General features: G+C 51.5%; 2 protein-coding genes across 3 annotated transcripts in view; one reads left to right on the forward strand and one right to left on the reverse strand.

Moving 5' to 3' along the window:
- The window catches only part of Iqcd (IQ motif containing D), a 19,217-nt gene extending 8,112 nt beyond the window's left edge, over positions 1-11,105 (forward strand). Inside the window, exons 2-5 of the mRNA XM_031337672.1 lie at positions 4,238-5,048; positions 6,600-6,833; positions 9,050-9,121; positions 10,554-11,105. Of these exons, the coding sequence (XP_031193532.1) occupies positions 4,329-5,048; positions 6,600-6,833; positions 9,050-9,121; positions 10,554-10,964 (1,437 nt within the window). The 5' untranslated portion in view covers positions 4,238-4,328 and the 3' untranslated portion in view covers positions 10,965-11,105. The remainder of the gene's footprint in view (positions 1-4,237; positions 5,049-6,599; positions 6,834-9,049; positions 9,122-10,553) is intronic.
- A 2,404-nt stretch (positions 11,106-13,509) lies between these two features.
- Positions 13,510-17,108, reverse strand: Rita1 (RBPJ interacting and tubulin associated 1). Of its 2 annotated transcripts, XM_031337674.1 has the most exons (4): positions 16,801-17,108; positions 16,481-16,638; positions 15,915-16,245; positions 13,510-14,407 (listed from the first exon to the last, which is right to left on the reverse strand). In XM_031337674.1, exons 3-4 carry the CDS (start codon positions 16,169-16,171, stop codon positions 13,915-13,917), a joined length of 750 nt encoding a protein of 249 aa, XP_031193534.1. In that variant the 5' UTR covers positions 16,172-16,245; positions 16,481-16,638; positions 16,801-17,108; the 3' UTR covers positions 13,510-13,914. The 2 variants fall into 2 exon arrangements, with proteins under 2 accessions (XP_031193534.1, XP_031193535.1); XM_031337675.1 differs by lacking the exon at positions 16,481-16,638.
- Between the last annotated feature and the right edge of the window lie 430 nt (positions 17,109-17,538).

Genomic DNA, 17,538 nt, shown 5'->3' on the forward strand with positions numbered 1-17,538 from the left:
CCCCCCCCCCACCTCTCTACCAGAGGGCCCCATAGTCACAGGCGATGGGCTTTCTTCTTCCAGCTTCTTTCCAAGTGTTTGTGAGGTTCCTGTTAGCTGAAAAACTTTTTTTTTCAAAGAAGGCAGTAATAAACATCCAAGAGGCCTATCTGAATGAAGTGGAAGCACATTTGCATGATAAAGATGAATCAATGGGATTCATGACCATTAAAGCCTTGGTCCAGCAGTTTTACTCTCTGGGCAGGAGTCTTACAAAAGGAGGCTGGGTTGGGAACAATTTTATTATGAAGGTTGTTGGTAGCATCGAAAAGGACAGAGAGCAATCATATTAGAATTGAAGGAGCCGACTCCCGGGTCATTTTTGCTGGCGTCATCATCTATCCCCCTCTCCCTACACCGTCCCCTTCCCCCATTTTTCCTCTGTTCACCCAAATGAGCTGTCAAGAGCTGATGGGCATCTTGGTAATCAAAGAAAACAAGCTTGCCCTTTAAAGCAAAAGAGGCAATTTGACTGAAAGCAGATTGGAAGCACTCCCTGTGGCTCTGTGTTCCCAGCCTCCGTCTCCCCGAGAATTCTGGGAGTTTTGATTGATGCCCAGGAGAACTCGGAGGACAACGTGGAAGAGTGTGCCCACATCACGGCAGAGCTTGTGAGAGGGGGAGCTTGCTCACTTCTCAGTGGTTTGGAGACTGGAGTAGGGAGGGGGGTGGATTGTGAGCGACAAAGATAGAGGCCAGTGTGAGTGTCCCCTTCAAGGACAATGGCCCTAATGACCCAAGAACCTTGAACCAGTCAAGGGTGGTATGGTTGCCAAGGCCTTTCAGTCCCAACACTCAGGAGCCAGAGGCAGAGGTGGGTGGTTCTCTGTGAGTTTCAGGCCAGCCAAGGCTAAACAGTAAGACTCAGTCTCTGCACTCACCCATCCCCACCAAAATGAAATCCCCACCAGACCTCTCCTCTTTTTTTTGTTTGTTTGTTTTGTTTGTTTTGTTTTGTTTTGTTTTTCGGGACAGGGTTTCTCTGTGCAGCCCTAGCTGTCCTGGAACTCACTCTGTAGACCAGGCTGGCCTTGAACTCAGAAATCCACCTGCCCAGCTAGACCCCATGTCTTAAAAAAAAAAAAAAAGTCCCAGCACCCCTGCATAGTTCCCTGGGCTGGGAATCCACACTTTAACCCACCTGTGAGGTTTTACACAAACCACAAGCACAAGGCTCAGACAGCTAATATTACATTATAGGTCCAGGGAAACTGAAGCATGAGCCTGGGACATCATGGTGTCCCATAAGAATGCCAGCCACAGCCGAGTACCTACCTCTATGCTCAGCCTCCCTCTATGACAGGGAGAGTCTGCTCCCTGAGGGAAATCTGAGTGCTTTCACCTGAGGAGACCTCCACAGACAGAGACATCAGCGCCACTGTCCCCTCCAGGGCTGGCAGCTAAGACCTCAAGGAGTCCAAGGTCCAAGTCTGAGGTTGAGGAGCCTGAAGTCTGAGATGAGTCCTCTGGCCCACCTCACCCCCTCCAAATACTCTCTCCAGGCTTCCCCAAGTCACAGAAGTGTGTAACACACCCTGGCAAGCTCCTGCTGGTGTTGGCAGGCCCTGCTTCTTCAGAAAAGGGACAGATAGTGAGCAGTTAATCAGATCTGTGTGGAGATGTCAAAGCCAGTCACCAGGGCAAGGGGCATGAAGAAGGGGCAGGCTGAGCATAGAGGTAGGTACTCAGCTGTGGCTGGCATTCGTACGGGACACCATGATGTCCCAGGCTCACACTTCAGTTTCCCTGGGCCTATAATGTAATATTAGTTGTCTGAGCCTTGTGCTTGAAGCTTCCTGTTGAGCCTAAGGTTAGTCTTGCCTTACAGTAAAGGGAGCCCAGGTCCCCTAACCAGACTTAGGTCTCCCAGCAAGGATCCAGCCACTGTGTTATCAAAGCCAATTGTTTTAAGTCTTTTCTTTAGAGACAGGGTTTCTCTGTGTAGTACTGACTGTCCTGGAACTCACTCTGTTTGAGGGTGGCCTCAAACTCAGAGATCTGCCTGCTTTTGCTTCCTGAGTGCTAGGACTAAAGGTGTATGCCCCTATACCCAGCTTGCCAAAGAATTTGGCAAAGATTTCTGATGTCACCATTGAGTTCAAGACAAACCTTTTACTTCATAACAACTGTGGATAATATAGGTTCTCTGCATCCTTCCTTCAGCTCCCCCTGATGTTACTTTATAGGTCAGAACTAAGAAAGTAACATTGCTAGCCCAGGGTGACCACTGACCACACATGCCTACAATTCTCAGGCTTTGGGGATGGAGGCAGGAGTTGCTACATAGCAAGTCCCAGGCCAGCCCAGGCTACATGAGACTCAGTCTCAAAAAGAGAAACAAGTATGTGAGTCACTATCGATACAGTTCTGTTAGCCAGACTTTGGATTTAGTGACATTCCAGATGGTACCCTGATGCCCTTTCTGTTTCAGAACAGAGTCCACACAGTGGCTCTTAACCTTCCTAATGCTGTGGCCCTTTAACACAGTTCCTCGTGTGGTGGTGACCCCCAGCCATAATTTCATTGCTACATCCTAACTGTAAATATTCATATCTTGATATGCAAGATATCTGATATGCGACCTCTAATTCAGGACTTGATTTGATTTTCAGGAAAATGGGACTAGCCTCCTGCCTCCCTCCCTCCCTTCTCCTTCTCATCTTTTCTTCCAAGTGTTGGCATTATCGGCCTGCCCCACCACACCTGGTGAATTATTTGTTTATTTGTTTGTTTGTTTTTGAGACAAGGCTTCTCCTTGTAGCCCTGGCTGTCCTAGAACTCACTCTGTAGACCAGGCTGGCCTGGAATTCATGAGATCCACCTGTCTCTGCCTCCCAAGTTCTGGGATCAAAGGCGTGTACCACCACTGCCTGGCTTAACTTTATTTTATTTATTTACTTACTTTTGGAGTTCTGAAAATATACTTAGGCAGGCTCGAACTCTCAGCCATCACCTTGCCTGAGCCTCCTGGGTACTGGTCTTACCAGCTACCACATCCCCTGAAACTTTCTGTACTCTGTATTTTGAAGTTATTGTTACAACTCCACCCCAGTTTTCAAATGGCCTGGTTGGGAGATGAGGGATGATGGCTGCCTTTGGAAGATGCCTGCCCACAAGCATGTTGAGCTTGAGTTCCATTCCCAGAACTCACATAAAAAGCCAAGGACATCAGCCTTGGGGAGGTGAGCCTGGGCTTGCTGGCAACCAGCTTACCTGAGCTGGTGAGGTTCAGGTTTAGTGAGAGACCCAGTCTCAAAAAATAAGGGGGGGATGGATGAAGAAAGACACCTGATAGTGATGTCTGCCTGCATATGGACATGTAATATGTAGGCACACACACATGCACATATATACACACATGCACACACTATGCACATCTGATCATAGATGCTCCTAGTGTGTGCTGGTGCACAGTCACCCACCCTGCTTGACCTTGCCCCACTGTTGGCTATGACCTGTTCAGCTCTGACCGTGTCCTGTCCTATCCTATCCTGTCCTGTTCTGTGACCTGTCCTCCTCTCTCAGTGTCTGGTCCTATTCTATGGTCCATCTGCTCTGTGTCCTGTCCTGATCTACTAATCTACGGCATATCCTGCTTCTTGTCTCAGCCTCCTTTGTGCCCTGGGCTGCTGATTCGGCCCACCAGTGACCCAGGCTCTTGAGTTGGTTTCCTGCTAGTTTAGGGTCAACATGGAGAGGAAATGCAAGCCTGGGCAAGGCGCATTTCCACTCTCTGATCAGACAGCACTTCCAGCCACACCTGCAACTCCTTTGGGGTCTGCTGCCCCTGGTGAGCGATACACATGTGGCTTCCTGCTGCTGACACTGCTGGGTGACCTCAGCTGCCTGAAGCTGTCCTCTCTGTTTCTGCCTCTTGGGTAACCCTCATATGTTGGTCCTCAGAACAGTGGCTGTTCTTGCCTGACAGATGTGCCTGAGACTCACCTCCACCCTCAGGCCTTCTACCCCGCTGGCTAAAGCCCCATCATGAAGCTCAAAGATAAGCCTGACAGGGTGGTACACAGCTATAATCGTAGCCCTCAGATCAGGAGAAAGGGACAGCCTAGGCTATAAGGAACCATATCTCAAAACCAAACCAAACCTCAAAGACAAAAGAGCTAAAAGTAGCTTTGAGGTTCTGTACAGTGGTCATCATGGCTGGTTGTGATGTACCTAACAGCCACCCCTTCCTTTGCAGAGTTGTTGGAGATTGTGAAATCCAGGAGAGCCTTAAGTTGGCTGCCACCTCAGTACCAGGTTATACTGAGGCAAAGACAGCAGCTCCAGAAATGGCCTTGGACAACGTCAGCATACCCCCTTCCTACCATGGACTAGCCATCCAAAGAATCCCACTGAGGACAGGTATAGTCCCAGCAGAGCCAATGAAGACCTTAGTCCCATCCAAATCCAAGCTCAACACCATTGAGGCCAAGAGGATCATGTCAGTCCTGGATGAGGCCATATACAAGGTAGAGCTGATAACCCTGATGGCCTACATGGAGTCCCACCCAGAGGCTCTGGAGGGCGTGTTGCCGGAGAATTTTGTGAGAACCCTAAGAGAACATCTGGACATTGGCCAGACTCTGGTGGAGAGGGCCGACATCCTGCAGAGGAAATACAAACAGCTGGAGGAAGAGGAAGAAGCTGAGGAAGCCTGGAACCGGGAACGCCTACTGCCCCTAGAGCTGCACAAGGCCAGCCTGTGGCCAGTGACACACCAGTTCCGAGATTCCACCAAGACCATCCTGAGACTCTTGCTTAGCGAGCCCCAGCTTACCAGGCTGCTACAGGTCCAGGCACCAGGCAGAAGCCCAGGGGCCCAGTGCCTCCTCAATGGCCTGGTGGAGTTTCGTGGTTTCCTCTTTGAGAAGCTCCTCACCAGCCCCATGGAAGTAAAGGAGAAGAATCAATTCATACAGGACATCAGTCGGAGGAATGAGAGGAACCAGGAGGTCATCGATGGCCTCCAGGCTGAGCTGGCCGACGTGCTGAAGAGCAAGGAGTCAGAGGTACGCCTCCCTAGCGTCTCCCAAGTTAGGGAAGAAATCGCACAGGAACAGGCCAACACTTTGGGACTTGGCTTTTCTCTCACAGGTTTCAATAGCTTTCCCATCGTTTATTTCTTAGAGATTGTTCTGAGCATTTTACTCGGAGGTATGTCTGTAGGTAGGCCCACCAGAGCTCAGTGAAGGACAAGGACAGGGTGCTATCAAAGAATGATACAAGAGAACTGAATTCTGGCCAGAAGGACCAGGGACAGCGCCATGAAGACAAGGAGGGTACAGAAAGCGGGGTTGAGCCAGACAAGCAAGAAAAACCTTCCCCGCCAGGGGTTGGCAAAGTGTCTGTGTCATCAGCTAAGCGGGTCCTTTGCCTCGGGTAGGATAGACACCAGACACGTGGGGGAGGTGTTGGAGAGATGGCTCAGAGGTTAAAAGTGCATGCTCTGTCCATTTGAGACAGGGTCTCATTCTATGGCCTTAACTGGCTTAACTGGAATGCCATAGACCAGGCTGACCTGAAGCTCAGAGTCCCACCTACCTGTGCCTCCCAAGAGTTGGGATTAAAGGCATGCACCACCACTCCCAATATGCATTACTCTTACAGAGCAACAGAGGGCAGTTCCCAGGCCTTGTGTCCAGCAGCTTGCAAACCTGTAACTCCAGCTCCTGGGTGTGTGTGTGTGTGTGTGTGTGTGTGTGTGTGTGTGTGGTGGTGGTGGGGAAATCTCACGCCCTCTGCTGGACACCACAGGCACCTGCATTCATGCACATGGGGCTGGCCATGGCTCAGTGAAGACAAAGCCTTTTGTGCAAGCCAGGGGACCTGAGTTGTCCCTGTCATCTGAGCACTGGGCAGGCAGGGACAGGAGGACCCCCAGGAGTCAGTGGCCCACCAGCCTAGCATAGCCAACAAACTCTGGGCCAGAGAGAGAGGTGGATGACAGTTGAGGGTGTACACACAAGCGCACACATGCACACACATACAGGCCACTCTATAGCCGTGAACACAGAGCTATGTTTCACCTTACAGAAGGATTTGAATATTTGAACATCCAAAGCTTTTGCAGGCAGCTTAAAGTGCACCTGTAAGTGTGTTCCAACCGGCCCCACCACCCACCAGATTTTCCTAGTGAGTGTATTATAAGGAATCTCAGATGTGTTGCATCTTGGTGGCCGTGGGTCCTCCGTGGCTACTGTTTTCCTGCACCCTTGCCACAGGTGAGCAACAGCAGTCGGCTTTCTTTCTGGCTCTGCACCCCAGCTCCAAAGGCTCACACATTCCACACACTGGGCTCGGTGGGCTAACGGTCTTAACGTGCCTCTGCTGTTAGTGTGGAAGCAGCCATGGACAGTGTCAGGACTAAAGGGCTGTGTCTCCATAATACTTTATTGACAGATATGTCTGACTGGATTTGGCCTGTAGGCCTTAGTTGGTCAACCCTTTTCTTACGGGAGGGGGGCATGTGGTCCTAGGCCTGAGATAAGCATAAGCCAAAGGCCAGCTGCCCAATGACTGTGGGGGCTAATAGGGCTCTGTCCTCATTCATCCCGGCCTAGGTGGAGAAGGAGAACTTTGTGATCCAGGAACTGAAGAACCATCTGCACCAGGTGTTCAAGTTCTCAGAGAACAGCCTCCTCCGCACGAAGCAGGAGGCGGAGAAGCAGCAGAAGGTGGATTTCCGGGCCTCCCAGGCCAGGCTTGCCAAGATACAGCAGGACATCCTGGCGCTCCGCGCACAGTACCACAACCTGGTCATGGAGAACCGGGAGGCAGAGCAGGCACTGAGGAAGGTGCCCTGAGGTCTTGGGGATACAATGGGGGGGGGCAGGGCCCAAGATAGGTGGGATTTCCTGGGAGGTTGGAGGGGGAAGCAGCCAAGCCATGAGTTGGAAGCAAGGAAGCCAAATCCCTATCCCGGAATTAGGGCTCTGAAGCTCAGTGACCTCCAAAGAGTTCCTGACTCCCCTGAGCCAGAGGGATAACGACCCCTACTTGAAGTAGTTCATGACCCTCAGGCGACCTGAACAGGACCCTTCTGTGTCTGGTTTTGATGAGCTCTGAGGAAGCACAGGTGGAAGTCTGGGCGTGTGCCAAGCACAGCTGCTTCATTCGCTCCCTGTCTCAGCCATGCCCTTCCAAGCCATGTCTCTTTCCAAGGCCACCTTCTTACACACCAGTCCCCAGGCTTTTCCAGTGTCCCGACTCTTTGAGCATCTCATGGAAGTTGTGTGTCTCTAGACAAAAGGCCGAGGTCTGCACTAGATTGGTGGACAGTCCCGGAGGGTCACGGGGCAGGGGTGGGGTGGGGGGCTCCTGAAGCCAGCCTTCCTTCAGGGCCCACACTAAGAACAGTTCTGTGGAATCTAGGAGTTCCTTTTGGTTTTTTGTTTTGTTTTTAAGACAATACAGAGCTGGGTCGGCTCAGCAGGAAAGGCACTTTCAGTCAAGCCTGATACCCTGAGTTTAATCCCCAGGACCCATATGGTAGGAGAGAACCAGTTCCTGCAAGTTGTCCTCTGCCCTCTGCCCACAGCCTAGTATTGTTTTCGTGCATGCTTGCATACACACACACACACACACACACACACTAGTGAAAAGACCATGTCAGTCAGTATACCCCAAAGAAGTCTCCAACTCACGGCAGTCCATTACCCCTCATTGCCAAGGGCTGTGATCACAGGCACCCTTCACAACACCGGCTACCTGCTTCTTTTCATTTGAAGTAAAAATCCGCATAAAATACAAATATCCATTTAAAGCGGCCCACTTAGTATCATATCTACAGTTTCCTGCAACCTGTCTAGAGGGGGCGAGGGGTGATAAAGGGGGGATGCAGCAAGAGAGCTCCGTCTGTAATGGAGCCTGCTGACAAACCCAATAACCTGACTCTTATCCCTGGAACCCACATGGTGGCAGAAGAGACCCAACTCCTGCAAGCTGTCTTCTGACCTGCATATATGCCTAGTGACACATGCCTACTTTCCTCCCACACACAAAATAAATAAGTATAATTAAAATATTTTTAATTTAAATTTTTTTAATTTAAAATGTTTTAAAAAAATTAAAATTTAAAACTGTAACTGCCAGTAGGCAGAGAGGTCCTCTGGCAGCTGCTCATCCTCCATTATGGCGTGTCCTCAAACAGAGTCTGCTCTTTGCCCTGGCTTCTCCCTCACCAAGTCCACCCATGGTGAAGGCCATGTTTTTGCACCATTCATTTCTGTGGCCGAATCACATTCCATTTTATGTATGGGGTGGGGAAAAACGTTTTTTATTTACTGAGACAGGATCTCAATGTGTAGCCCTGGCTGTCCTGGAACTCTCTCCATAGACCAGGCTGGCCTAGAACTCGGAGATGCACCTACCTCTGCCTCTTCCCTAGTTCTGGGATCAAAGGTGTGCACCACTGTGCCTGGCCCAAGTGTTTTCTTCCTTCAGCTTTGATTTTATGTACACGGTTATATTGCCCACGTGTATGTCTGTGCACTGCATGTGTGCACTGTCATCAGAGGACCAGAAGAGGATCTTGGATCCTCTGAAACTCAAGTTACTGAGGGTCATGAGCTACCATGTGGTACCTGGGAATTGTACCTGAGTCCTCTGGAGGGGAAACTAGTGCTCTTAACTGCTGAGCCTCCTCTCCAGCCCCAAATGTGTGTGTGTGTGTGTGTGTGTGTGTGTGTGTGTGTGTGTGTGTGTGTGTTTTAATTTAATTTTAAATACTGGGGGTTGTGCTAGACAAAGGTTTTGAGCCTCACTTCCAGCTGGGAGCTAACCCTTTAAAAAATTATTATTACGTGTGTGCATGCTGTGTTTGTGTGTGTATGTATGTACCTGTGTACATACAGGTACCACGATGCCTATATGGAGATCAGAGAACAACTCTGTTATTAGCTCCCTGCTGCCCCCTCCCCTGTGGCATCAGAGAATTAAACTCAAGTCCTAAGTGCCTCTGCCACCTACTGAGCCAACTCAATGCGCCCTGCCTGGACTTTTTTGTTTTAAGAAAAAATACAAAGTGGAGACAGAAATCGAGAACTGGATCCAGAAATATGATATGGAGATGTGCGAGAAGCAGGTACGTGCCGGGGGTTCCTCCTGAGGGCTTGGGAGGGATGGGTAATCGGGCAGGAGCTGCTCAAAGTGGCCTAGGTATGAGCCTCCCTTAGAGACCCTTTGCCCGTAGGGGCATGTCCAGGTGTGGGTGGTGAGTATATGGGCGGTGTGTGTGTGTGTGTGTGTAGAATGCAGGGTAGGAAGAGATGAAAAGCGGAAACTGCCGAAATCTAGATTCATCCTGAAGCACGTGGCTCCGACCTAACAGCCACCTCCCGTGGTCCTCTTCTCCAGCCCCGCTCAGCTCCTGCCTGCTCCGAGTTCACAGGCGAGCCCACCGCATCTCTGTCACTCTACACCCCAAAGGCCCAGGTGCCAGGCTCCAGGATAAGGCAGGGAAGCGAGCCAGTCCTCAGTGTCCCTCTGAAGGTTTCAAACTGGCATCGCTCATGAGCTGTGTCCCCGGATATGTCTGTAGATGCTGGTGGAAGGGAGGGATAGAGAGAAAGAGGAGGGAGGGCACATAATAGCTGAGAATAAGAGAGGAAAGAGGATATAGGGGAGGAGGAGGAAGACACACACCGAGAAGAAGATACTTTTCAAGGTCCCGCCCTACTCCCCCCTCAGGAACTACTTCCTCCCGGAAGGGCCCTCCTCCTGTTTGTTTAGCGATCATTGTACTGTATCCACTGGGTAACCCACAGAGGAGCTTGGAGCTTTCGCGAGTCAGTCACTACTCAACAGCGCCACCTAGTGGGCACCAGACCTCCTATCCAGGGGTCTATGAGGGACCAGTTCACACTGAAGCCCAAAGGTATCTTGATCCCAGAAACTGGCCCTGGTATTTGGAATTGTCCCAGTGTTTCAAGTGAGGAAAACCAGAAACTTAAAAGGGGAATCTTCTAAAGGTGAAGAGAAGCTAGACTTCAAAACTAGGGCCAACAGCAGGCAGTTGGCCTAGCTCAGTAGGATGCCTTGCCATGCAAACATGAGGACCCGAGTTCGTATCCCCTGCACCCATGTGAGAAGTGAAGGCAGCAATGTGCCCCTGTAATCACAGTGCTGGGAAGGCAGAGACAGGCTGATCCTGGGAGTTTGCTGTCCAGCTAGCTCAGTCACATCAGCAAGCTCCAGGTTCAGAGAGAAAGTCTGCCTCAGAAAGTAGGATGGAGAGACTGAGGAGGACACCTGACCTTGAGCCTCTACCTATATTCACATACACACACAAACACACACAAACGCACGCACACATACACACATAGGTTTGCACAACTCACAACCCTTGTTCCTCCCTCCATTCCAAGATCTGCTCAGCTGGGTCTTTCCTGGAGCGAGCCCGGGTATAAATATACAGACAGGCTCGACATCCACCTGGCTGGGCTGGAAGCCGGGTGCATGGGGAACAGGGAGGCCATGCCAGGTGCTGCGCATCTCCAGCCACGCCCCTCGCCTAGGAGGAATATGAGGACCTGGAGAGCATCCACAAGGAGGAGAAGCTGCAGCTGGAGGAGCTGAAGGAGAGGCACGCGGTGCTGGTGGAGGAGTTCTCCCAGATCCGCACCGAGAGCGAGATCAATTCCAAGAAGAGGGTGGAGGCAGAGCGCGAGATGGTACGCATGGTGAGAGCCGCCACGCTCATCCAGGCCGTGTGGAAGGGCTACCTGGTGCGCTCCATGCTCAGGTCCAAGAAGAAGAAGCGGGGCAAGGGCAAAGGCAAAGACAAGGGGAAGGACAAAGACAAGGCGAAGGGCAAGGAGAAGCCCAAGGAAGAGAAGCCCAAGGAAGAGAAGCCCAAGGAAGAGAAGCCCAAGGAAGAGAAGGGCAAGGGAAAGAAGGCCAAGGCCAAGGGCAAAGGCAAGAAGTGACTGCTGACTGGTCTGGCCCCGCCCCTGCCTAGCCTCAACCTCGCCCTATGGAGTCCCAACCCTGCCCCCATTCTGCCCTAGCCCTTCCATCCCTGGCTTTAATGATGGCTAAAATTAAAAACCAAACCAATCCAAACCAAACCATGGGGGCTGGAGAGATGACTCAGTGATTAAGAGCACTGACTGCTCTTCCGAAGGTCCCAAGTTCAAATCCCAGCAACCACATGGTGGCTCACAACCATCCCTAGATCTGATCATGATGGTGATCACAACCATCATGAGATCTATGCCCACTTCTGGTGTGTCTGAAGACAGCTACAGTGTACTTACATATAATAATAAATAAATCTTAAAAAAAAAAAAAACCCGAAACAACAAAACCATTTTAAACCACACCCAATGGCTCACCCTTCAACAGACATGTCTGTCCCAGGCTGAGGCTGCGGGCGCAACACCCTGAGGAGGGTGCAAACTTTGTACCTGATCCTCCCACATCTTCATTGACAAATGAGGCCCTCATCTTATCTTGGAAGCTACGGTGGCTGCCATGAGACATTACCACCAGGCTGCCCTGGCCTGCTGGGGACTGTCCGCATGGGCCCCTTCGCTCTGACCAGTCAGGAGGGCAGCAGCAAGGCGGGTTAGTGTGCGCAGACTGTTGTTTCATGAGTTTTAAAAAGTATTAGCTGCTAGAACATCATGACTTGAGAATTCTCCCATAGAAACTTAACAGCCCTTTCTGCAAGGATCTATCTCATCATCCCTGCTGTCCCAGTACGGGGTCCTATGTCTCCCTCGGCTCAGGAACTTATCATCCCTGCTATCCCAGTACGGGGGTAGGGGTTGGGGGGAGGGAAGGGGCTATGGCTCCCATGCCTCAGCAGCAACCACCCTGCAACTTTTTTTTCTATGTAACCCAGAGTGGCCTTGAACTTATGTGATCCTGCTTCTGATTCTTAAATGCTGAAATTATAAGCGCAAAGGATGGTGCTTTAAGGTGGGTGGGGAGAGGGAATGCTAGTGGCCCATACCATGGCTTTAATCCCTCCACTCAGGGAGAGGCAGGTAGATCTCCGTGAGTTTGAGGCTAGCCTGTTTTACCAAGCTAGTTCTAGGACAGCCAGAGTTACATGGGGGGAACCCTGTCTTGCAAAAACAGACGAAGGTTTATTTTATTTATGTGGGTGTGCCTGTGGAGGCCACAGCTGGATGTGGAATTCACCGGGACTGGAACCAAAGGCCTTGTGAGTCACTTGGAGAGGGCACTGAGATCCGAACTCAAGCCCTCTGACAGAGTGGTAACCCATGAGTCATCCCTTCCGTTCCTACTTCGTTTTTATCTTAAAATGTGTGTGTGCACACCCACACATACCATTACATACACGTCACACATGTGCCTGGTGCCTCCAGAGGTCCGAGGGTTCTGGCTCCCTGGAACTGGAGTTACAGGCAGTTATGAGCCATCTGATGTGGGAGCTGGGAACCAAACCCAGGTCTTCTGGAAGAGCAGTCTTGGCTGCTGGGCCTTCTCTCCAGCCCCTAGGGTGGGTGGGGCCTCTCTCCAGACTCCCTTCTTCCCTCCACTTTTTGTGGTTCCTGTCCGAAGCCAGATTCCAGGCCTGGCGTCAGCTAGCTGGTAGCCTCACTCTGGGCTTTAGCTAACCTTTAGTGTGGACGGAAGAATGTGTTTCTAGTCTGTGTCTATCAACCTGGAGGGATGGGAAGAAAAACAAGAGGTAAACCAACCAATTCTTCGTGAAAGCTCTAGAAGCTTAAATATCCTAAATGGCTAAATCGCAAAGCCTGTCTGTGCTGGGGCACGATTGTGGCACCTCTGCAGGTGATTGATTATATATGACCCTGGGCATGGCTACCCTTAGACAACAGTGAGATGCCCACTGGGCTCTCTGGCATGCTCAGAAGGGATGGGGGCAGGGGAGGCTCAAGGCCCTATGTCCATCATCTAGGGAAGGATGCAGGACCTTGGGTGAAGCCTGAGGCCCAGGGACCCCTGCAGCCTGTGGGGGTGCTGTGTACCCAGGAGTCTCTACTCATACTAAGCCCTTGTTTTGTTGGGGTGGGGGTTGCTGGGGACTGAATCCAGGGCACCAATTCATGTATACTTAAGGCAAACACTCTACCATGAGCTATATCTCCACCCCCTAACGAGACAATTGCTAACAAAGGACTCTGAATATGTGCCAAGCCAACAAGAACCGCCCATCCACCTACTTGTGGAGTGGAAGGACTGAGATAGACCTTGAGCAGACAAAGCATTGCTTGAGGTCTTCAGACCTCAGCAGCCACTGACATCTCTGTCACATCTAATCACATCCTCTGATCTCTTGTTGTCCTGTCTAATGCCACTGAAATCGACACTACTGGTTTTGGTTTTTTCGAGACAGGGTTTCTCTGTGTAGTCCTGGCTGTCCTGGAACTCACTCTGTAGACCAGGCTGGCCTCGAACTCAGAAATCCGCCTGCCTCTGCCTCCCAAGTGCTGGGATTAAAGGCATGCGCCACCACCGCCCGGCGACACTACTGGCTTTGGTGATCCAAATACATTTATTATGTGGAATAAACACATGAATATTAAAATAATGTCTCTCCATGTCCCACTCCTGGGGTCCATACGCAGCCCAGGGCACTCCCTTAAGGCTTCCAGACCCCTGTAGAAACTGAATCCTTTGCAGGGAGCTGGGTGGAGCTTGGCACGGATGCAGAAGGCAGCTGAGACACTGCTAAGAGACATCTCAAGGACCCCAAATACCTGGTAGAGAAGGCTGGAGACATCCTGAGCTTGTCGGGACTAAGGACATTATGGCCCATCCTCACCATGAAGCCCCAGGGAGGCTTCTCCAGCATATGGTGGCCCTGGGACCACTGTCTCCAGAGGACCCCACCTGAGCTTGAGTCCTGGCTTTGAGCCAAAGGCATCCCTGGTGAGAATCTCATTTCCAAGGAGGCTTTGGCTTGCGGGGACAGGCCCCTCGCCAAGGAGTAGCTGGCCCCAAAACACTGCCTGAGTGTGCCTTTGGAGTGACCAGGGGACTCTTGATAGTGGCCCCTGATGTGTAAGGCCGAGGACTCCAAGGCCCATTGGTCTGGGGGACACTGGAAGCTGGATGGCCCATGCTGGGGACATTTAGGTGGGTGAGTGAATGGGAACGCCTCTGTCCCAAAGGGTGGGGAACACCCAACCCATCCTGGGACATCTTCTGGGAGCCTGTGGCCACTCTGGGCTCTGTCCCAGAGGGTCCAGCTGGGTGAATGGCTCGAAGTGGGATCTCCCTGGGGCGAGGTGAGTGGCTATCCCTAGGGATGGCTGGTGGGGTCCAGAAAAGGGTCCGGAGCTTGGCGGCATCCTCCATGGCTGTCCGAGACCCCTCCTTGTTAGTGCCAAACAGTGACTCATCGCAGTAGGATGGGGTGTGACCAATCAACCTAGAAAAGAGAAGGGTGCGGTGACCTGGGGTGATGACCCTAAAGCCCTCTACAACCTCACTCCCCGCCAGGGACTGAAGCAGCAGAGCCTGCCTGCCACCCATGAATAAGCCTGACTTGTTCTTCAATACAGTGACAGGTAGCAGGCCAAGGCAGCTTGGGGCTTCCTTCTCTCTTCTCTTGGAGACAGAAGGACATGCTGGGGAGGGGAACAGTCCTAAGGGGGACCCTCACCTGGAGCAACTCATATGAGCCCCACCATCAAGAGTCCCAACTCGGCCACTCATTGGTATTGGGGGCAGGGTTGACCACTCCGGGAGTCACGTGAATATCCGTACATGTTCAAGTCTTGTGCATCAGATGATAGACCCCTTCCTGAATCTGCATAGCTCCAGATTAATGGAGTGGTTAGGTCCATTAAGTGCTACATAAACACCAGTAGCAGACACTGTTGTTGAGGAACAGCAAAAACCTCCATAGAAGCGTGGGCCAGCAAGATGGCTCAGTGGCTAAGGGTGCTTGTGGCCAAGACTGGCAGCCTGAGTTTGATCCTCAAGATCCACATAGTAGAAGGAAAGAACTGATTCCTAGAAGTTGTTCTTTGATCTCTACCATTATACACTCCTCCCATCCAAAAACAAATGCACTTTTTCAAAAAAGTCAGCAGAGATATAATTTTTTTTTACCTGAATATTTCTTTTCTCCCAAGAATCTCCTTTTTAAAAATTTTAAATTTATTATTACTGCCATGTGTATGGTGTGGATATGTATGCATATGCAGAGAGAGGCACACAAGTGTAGGTCAGAGGTCAACTCTGTGGGGGTCAGTTCTCTTCTTCCACCCTTATGAAGGTTCCAGCAATTGTAGGCCACGAACCCTTACCTACTGAGCCATCTGACCAGCCCACACCAGCATTCATCAAGATGTTCCTAAGCATGGGCTGCTATGCCAAGGTTGCCCCCCACTCTCATTTAACGTGGACACTCGTCTCATGTGCCATGAGGAAACACACATCTCAAAGAATCAAGGCGCTTGGCCATGGCCTCACAGCAGGTAGGTGCCTAGCACACTGTACCAGGAGGCCTCACAGCTACTCTGATGGTCAGTTTCAATTGTCAACTTGGCAGGATCTGGAATCACCCAGGAAGAGAACATCAGCGAGCAACTGGCTAAGGTCAGGCTGGCCTATGGCCATGCCTACGAGAGACCTTCCTCTTAGTACTAGAGTTTTGTGTGCACATCCCTGGGATGTCAGAAGAGGGGGTCAGATGCCCTGGGACTGAACGAAATTAAGAGAGAGTGCTGAGTAGCAAGCATGCAATGTGACCTGCTGTCTCCACCCCACACTGCTGCAATTTCTTATGAGAGCTATTCACACTGTGAGCCAGAACAAGACCTTTCTCGCCCAAGTTTCTGCTGCCAAGAGTATTTTTTCACGGCAACCAGGAAAGGGCCCAAGACAGCCACCCTCACTCAGTACAGGCGCTCACCCTCCTCCCCCCTTACCTGTATTTGTTTTTCTTCCTTGGTGTAAGGTTTGGTGTGCTGCCCCTGGAAGAGGAGGACTCACAGTCTCTCTTGGCCAGAGAGACCTTCAGAGGTCCTCTAGATCTGTTACAGTTCTGCACCCAGGGTGGGTCAAAGTCTGGCAGAGTGGGCCGGGTTCCTGCTGGGCTGCCAAACAGGGTCTCATCCACATAGGATGCCCTGGCCTTGACCCTGTAGCTGCTGGGGCTGCGGTGCGGAAGGTGGAGGGCTTGCATTCCGCCGTTCCACCGGGGTCTTCACGCTGCCCAGTGGGTGTGCTGGGCCTGCCAGACTCAGCCTCCAGGGCTCCCTGTGAAAGGGGTCAAGTGAGCTAAGAGCAAGGCCAAGTAAGAATAGCAGCTTGGAATAACAAGCCTAAGGGCAAAAAGGGCTTTTTCTTGCTGAGGGTTTTCTCAAAGGAGGACTGTTATTCAATGGGCACCTTGGAAATGCTTCACTTTCTTGCCCCTCCCCCGCCCAGTTTCAATAGTCCAAGGTGGCCTGAAACTCACTATATTACATTTTATTTCACAGCCAAGAATGACCTTTAACTCCGGATCTTCCCGCTTCTACTTCCCACGTAGAACTGCACGACCGCCTGGCGTCTGAGGTGCACGGGTTCGAACCCAGTGCTTTGTGCATGCCGCAGGCTAAAGCAGGCACTCCTTGTCTTTTTAGTTGTGAAGACAGGAGAAAATGCCGTCTGCAAATATTTAATGAATAAGTAAGCACACAATTATACCCTACAGTGTATGCTCAACAAATATTTAAAATACGACTGCGGGCGTGCAGGCACTAACTAGACAAACTAATTACGGTGGAAGAGGGAAAAGGGGTCCTAAGCCACTAACGGCCCCATTCCTACCTTGTGCAAAGCGCTTTGCAAACGTGGTGCGTTCTAGTCCTCGCCAACCAGTCTCAAATTAAATCTATTTTTCCGAGTGCAGCTCAGGCTCCAATCAGCGGAGTAGCACGCACCAGATAGCTTACAAAGCTGAAAGTGCAGGCGTCACGGTAACTCCAATGCCTGGTGCTTTTTCTAACGGAGCCTCTGGTTAGCAAGCTGCGTTTCCGCCACAGATACCCTCCACAGCACAGAATCCACAGCGGCACGCGCCCACGCGCAACCTGTGCTGGGCAACAGGAGCGACGCCCCGCCCCTGCGCACTGGTACGTCCCTACACCCGCCCCGCGCTGGTGGTACGTTCCACGGGCCACAGCCCAGCCTCATCTGTGCCATTAGGCCCCGCCCCTTGAGGGGGCCGGGCCTGTGTAGTTGGAACATTCCTCGAGTTCTTCCACAATTTCAGTTGTCATATCCCGCAGGCTCTGCTCTCTCTACTGTTACTACATCCCTCATAGCTTGGTGTTCGTGAAGTCAGTAGGTCCCTTAGGCATCTATCACGGTTTAGTTGGTACATTCCGCCCCCACAAGTTGGTATGTCCCTCAGGCCCCGCCTCTGCCTGACTGGTACAACATTTAGGCCCCGCCCCCGTCCTTTTGGTTCGTCCTTCTGGCTTCGCTCATTGGTAAAGCCACGTTGACCCTCGTCCCTGCGAAGTTGATTGGTCCCTCAGGCCCCGCCCTACGAGTGAAGCCTGG

The sequence above is a fragment of the Mastomys coucha genome, unplaced genomic scaffold (assembly GCF_008632895.1).
Source record: "Mastomys coucha isolate ucsf_1 unplaced genomic scaffold, UCSF_Mcou_1 pScaffold22, whole genome shotgun sequence".
Classification (NCBI taxonomy): domain Eukaryota; kingdom Metazoa; phylum Chordata; class Mammalia; order Rodentia; family Muridae; genus Mastomys; species Mastomys coucha.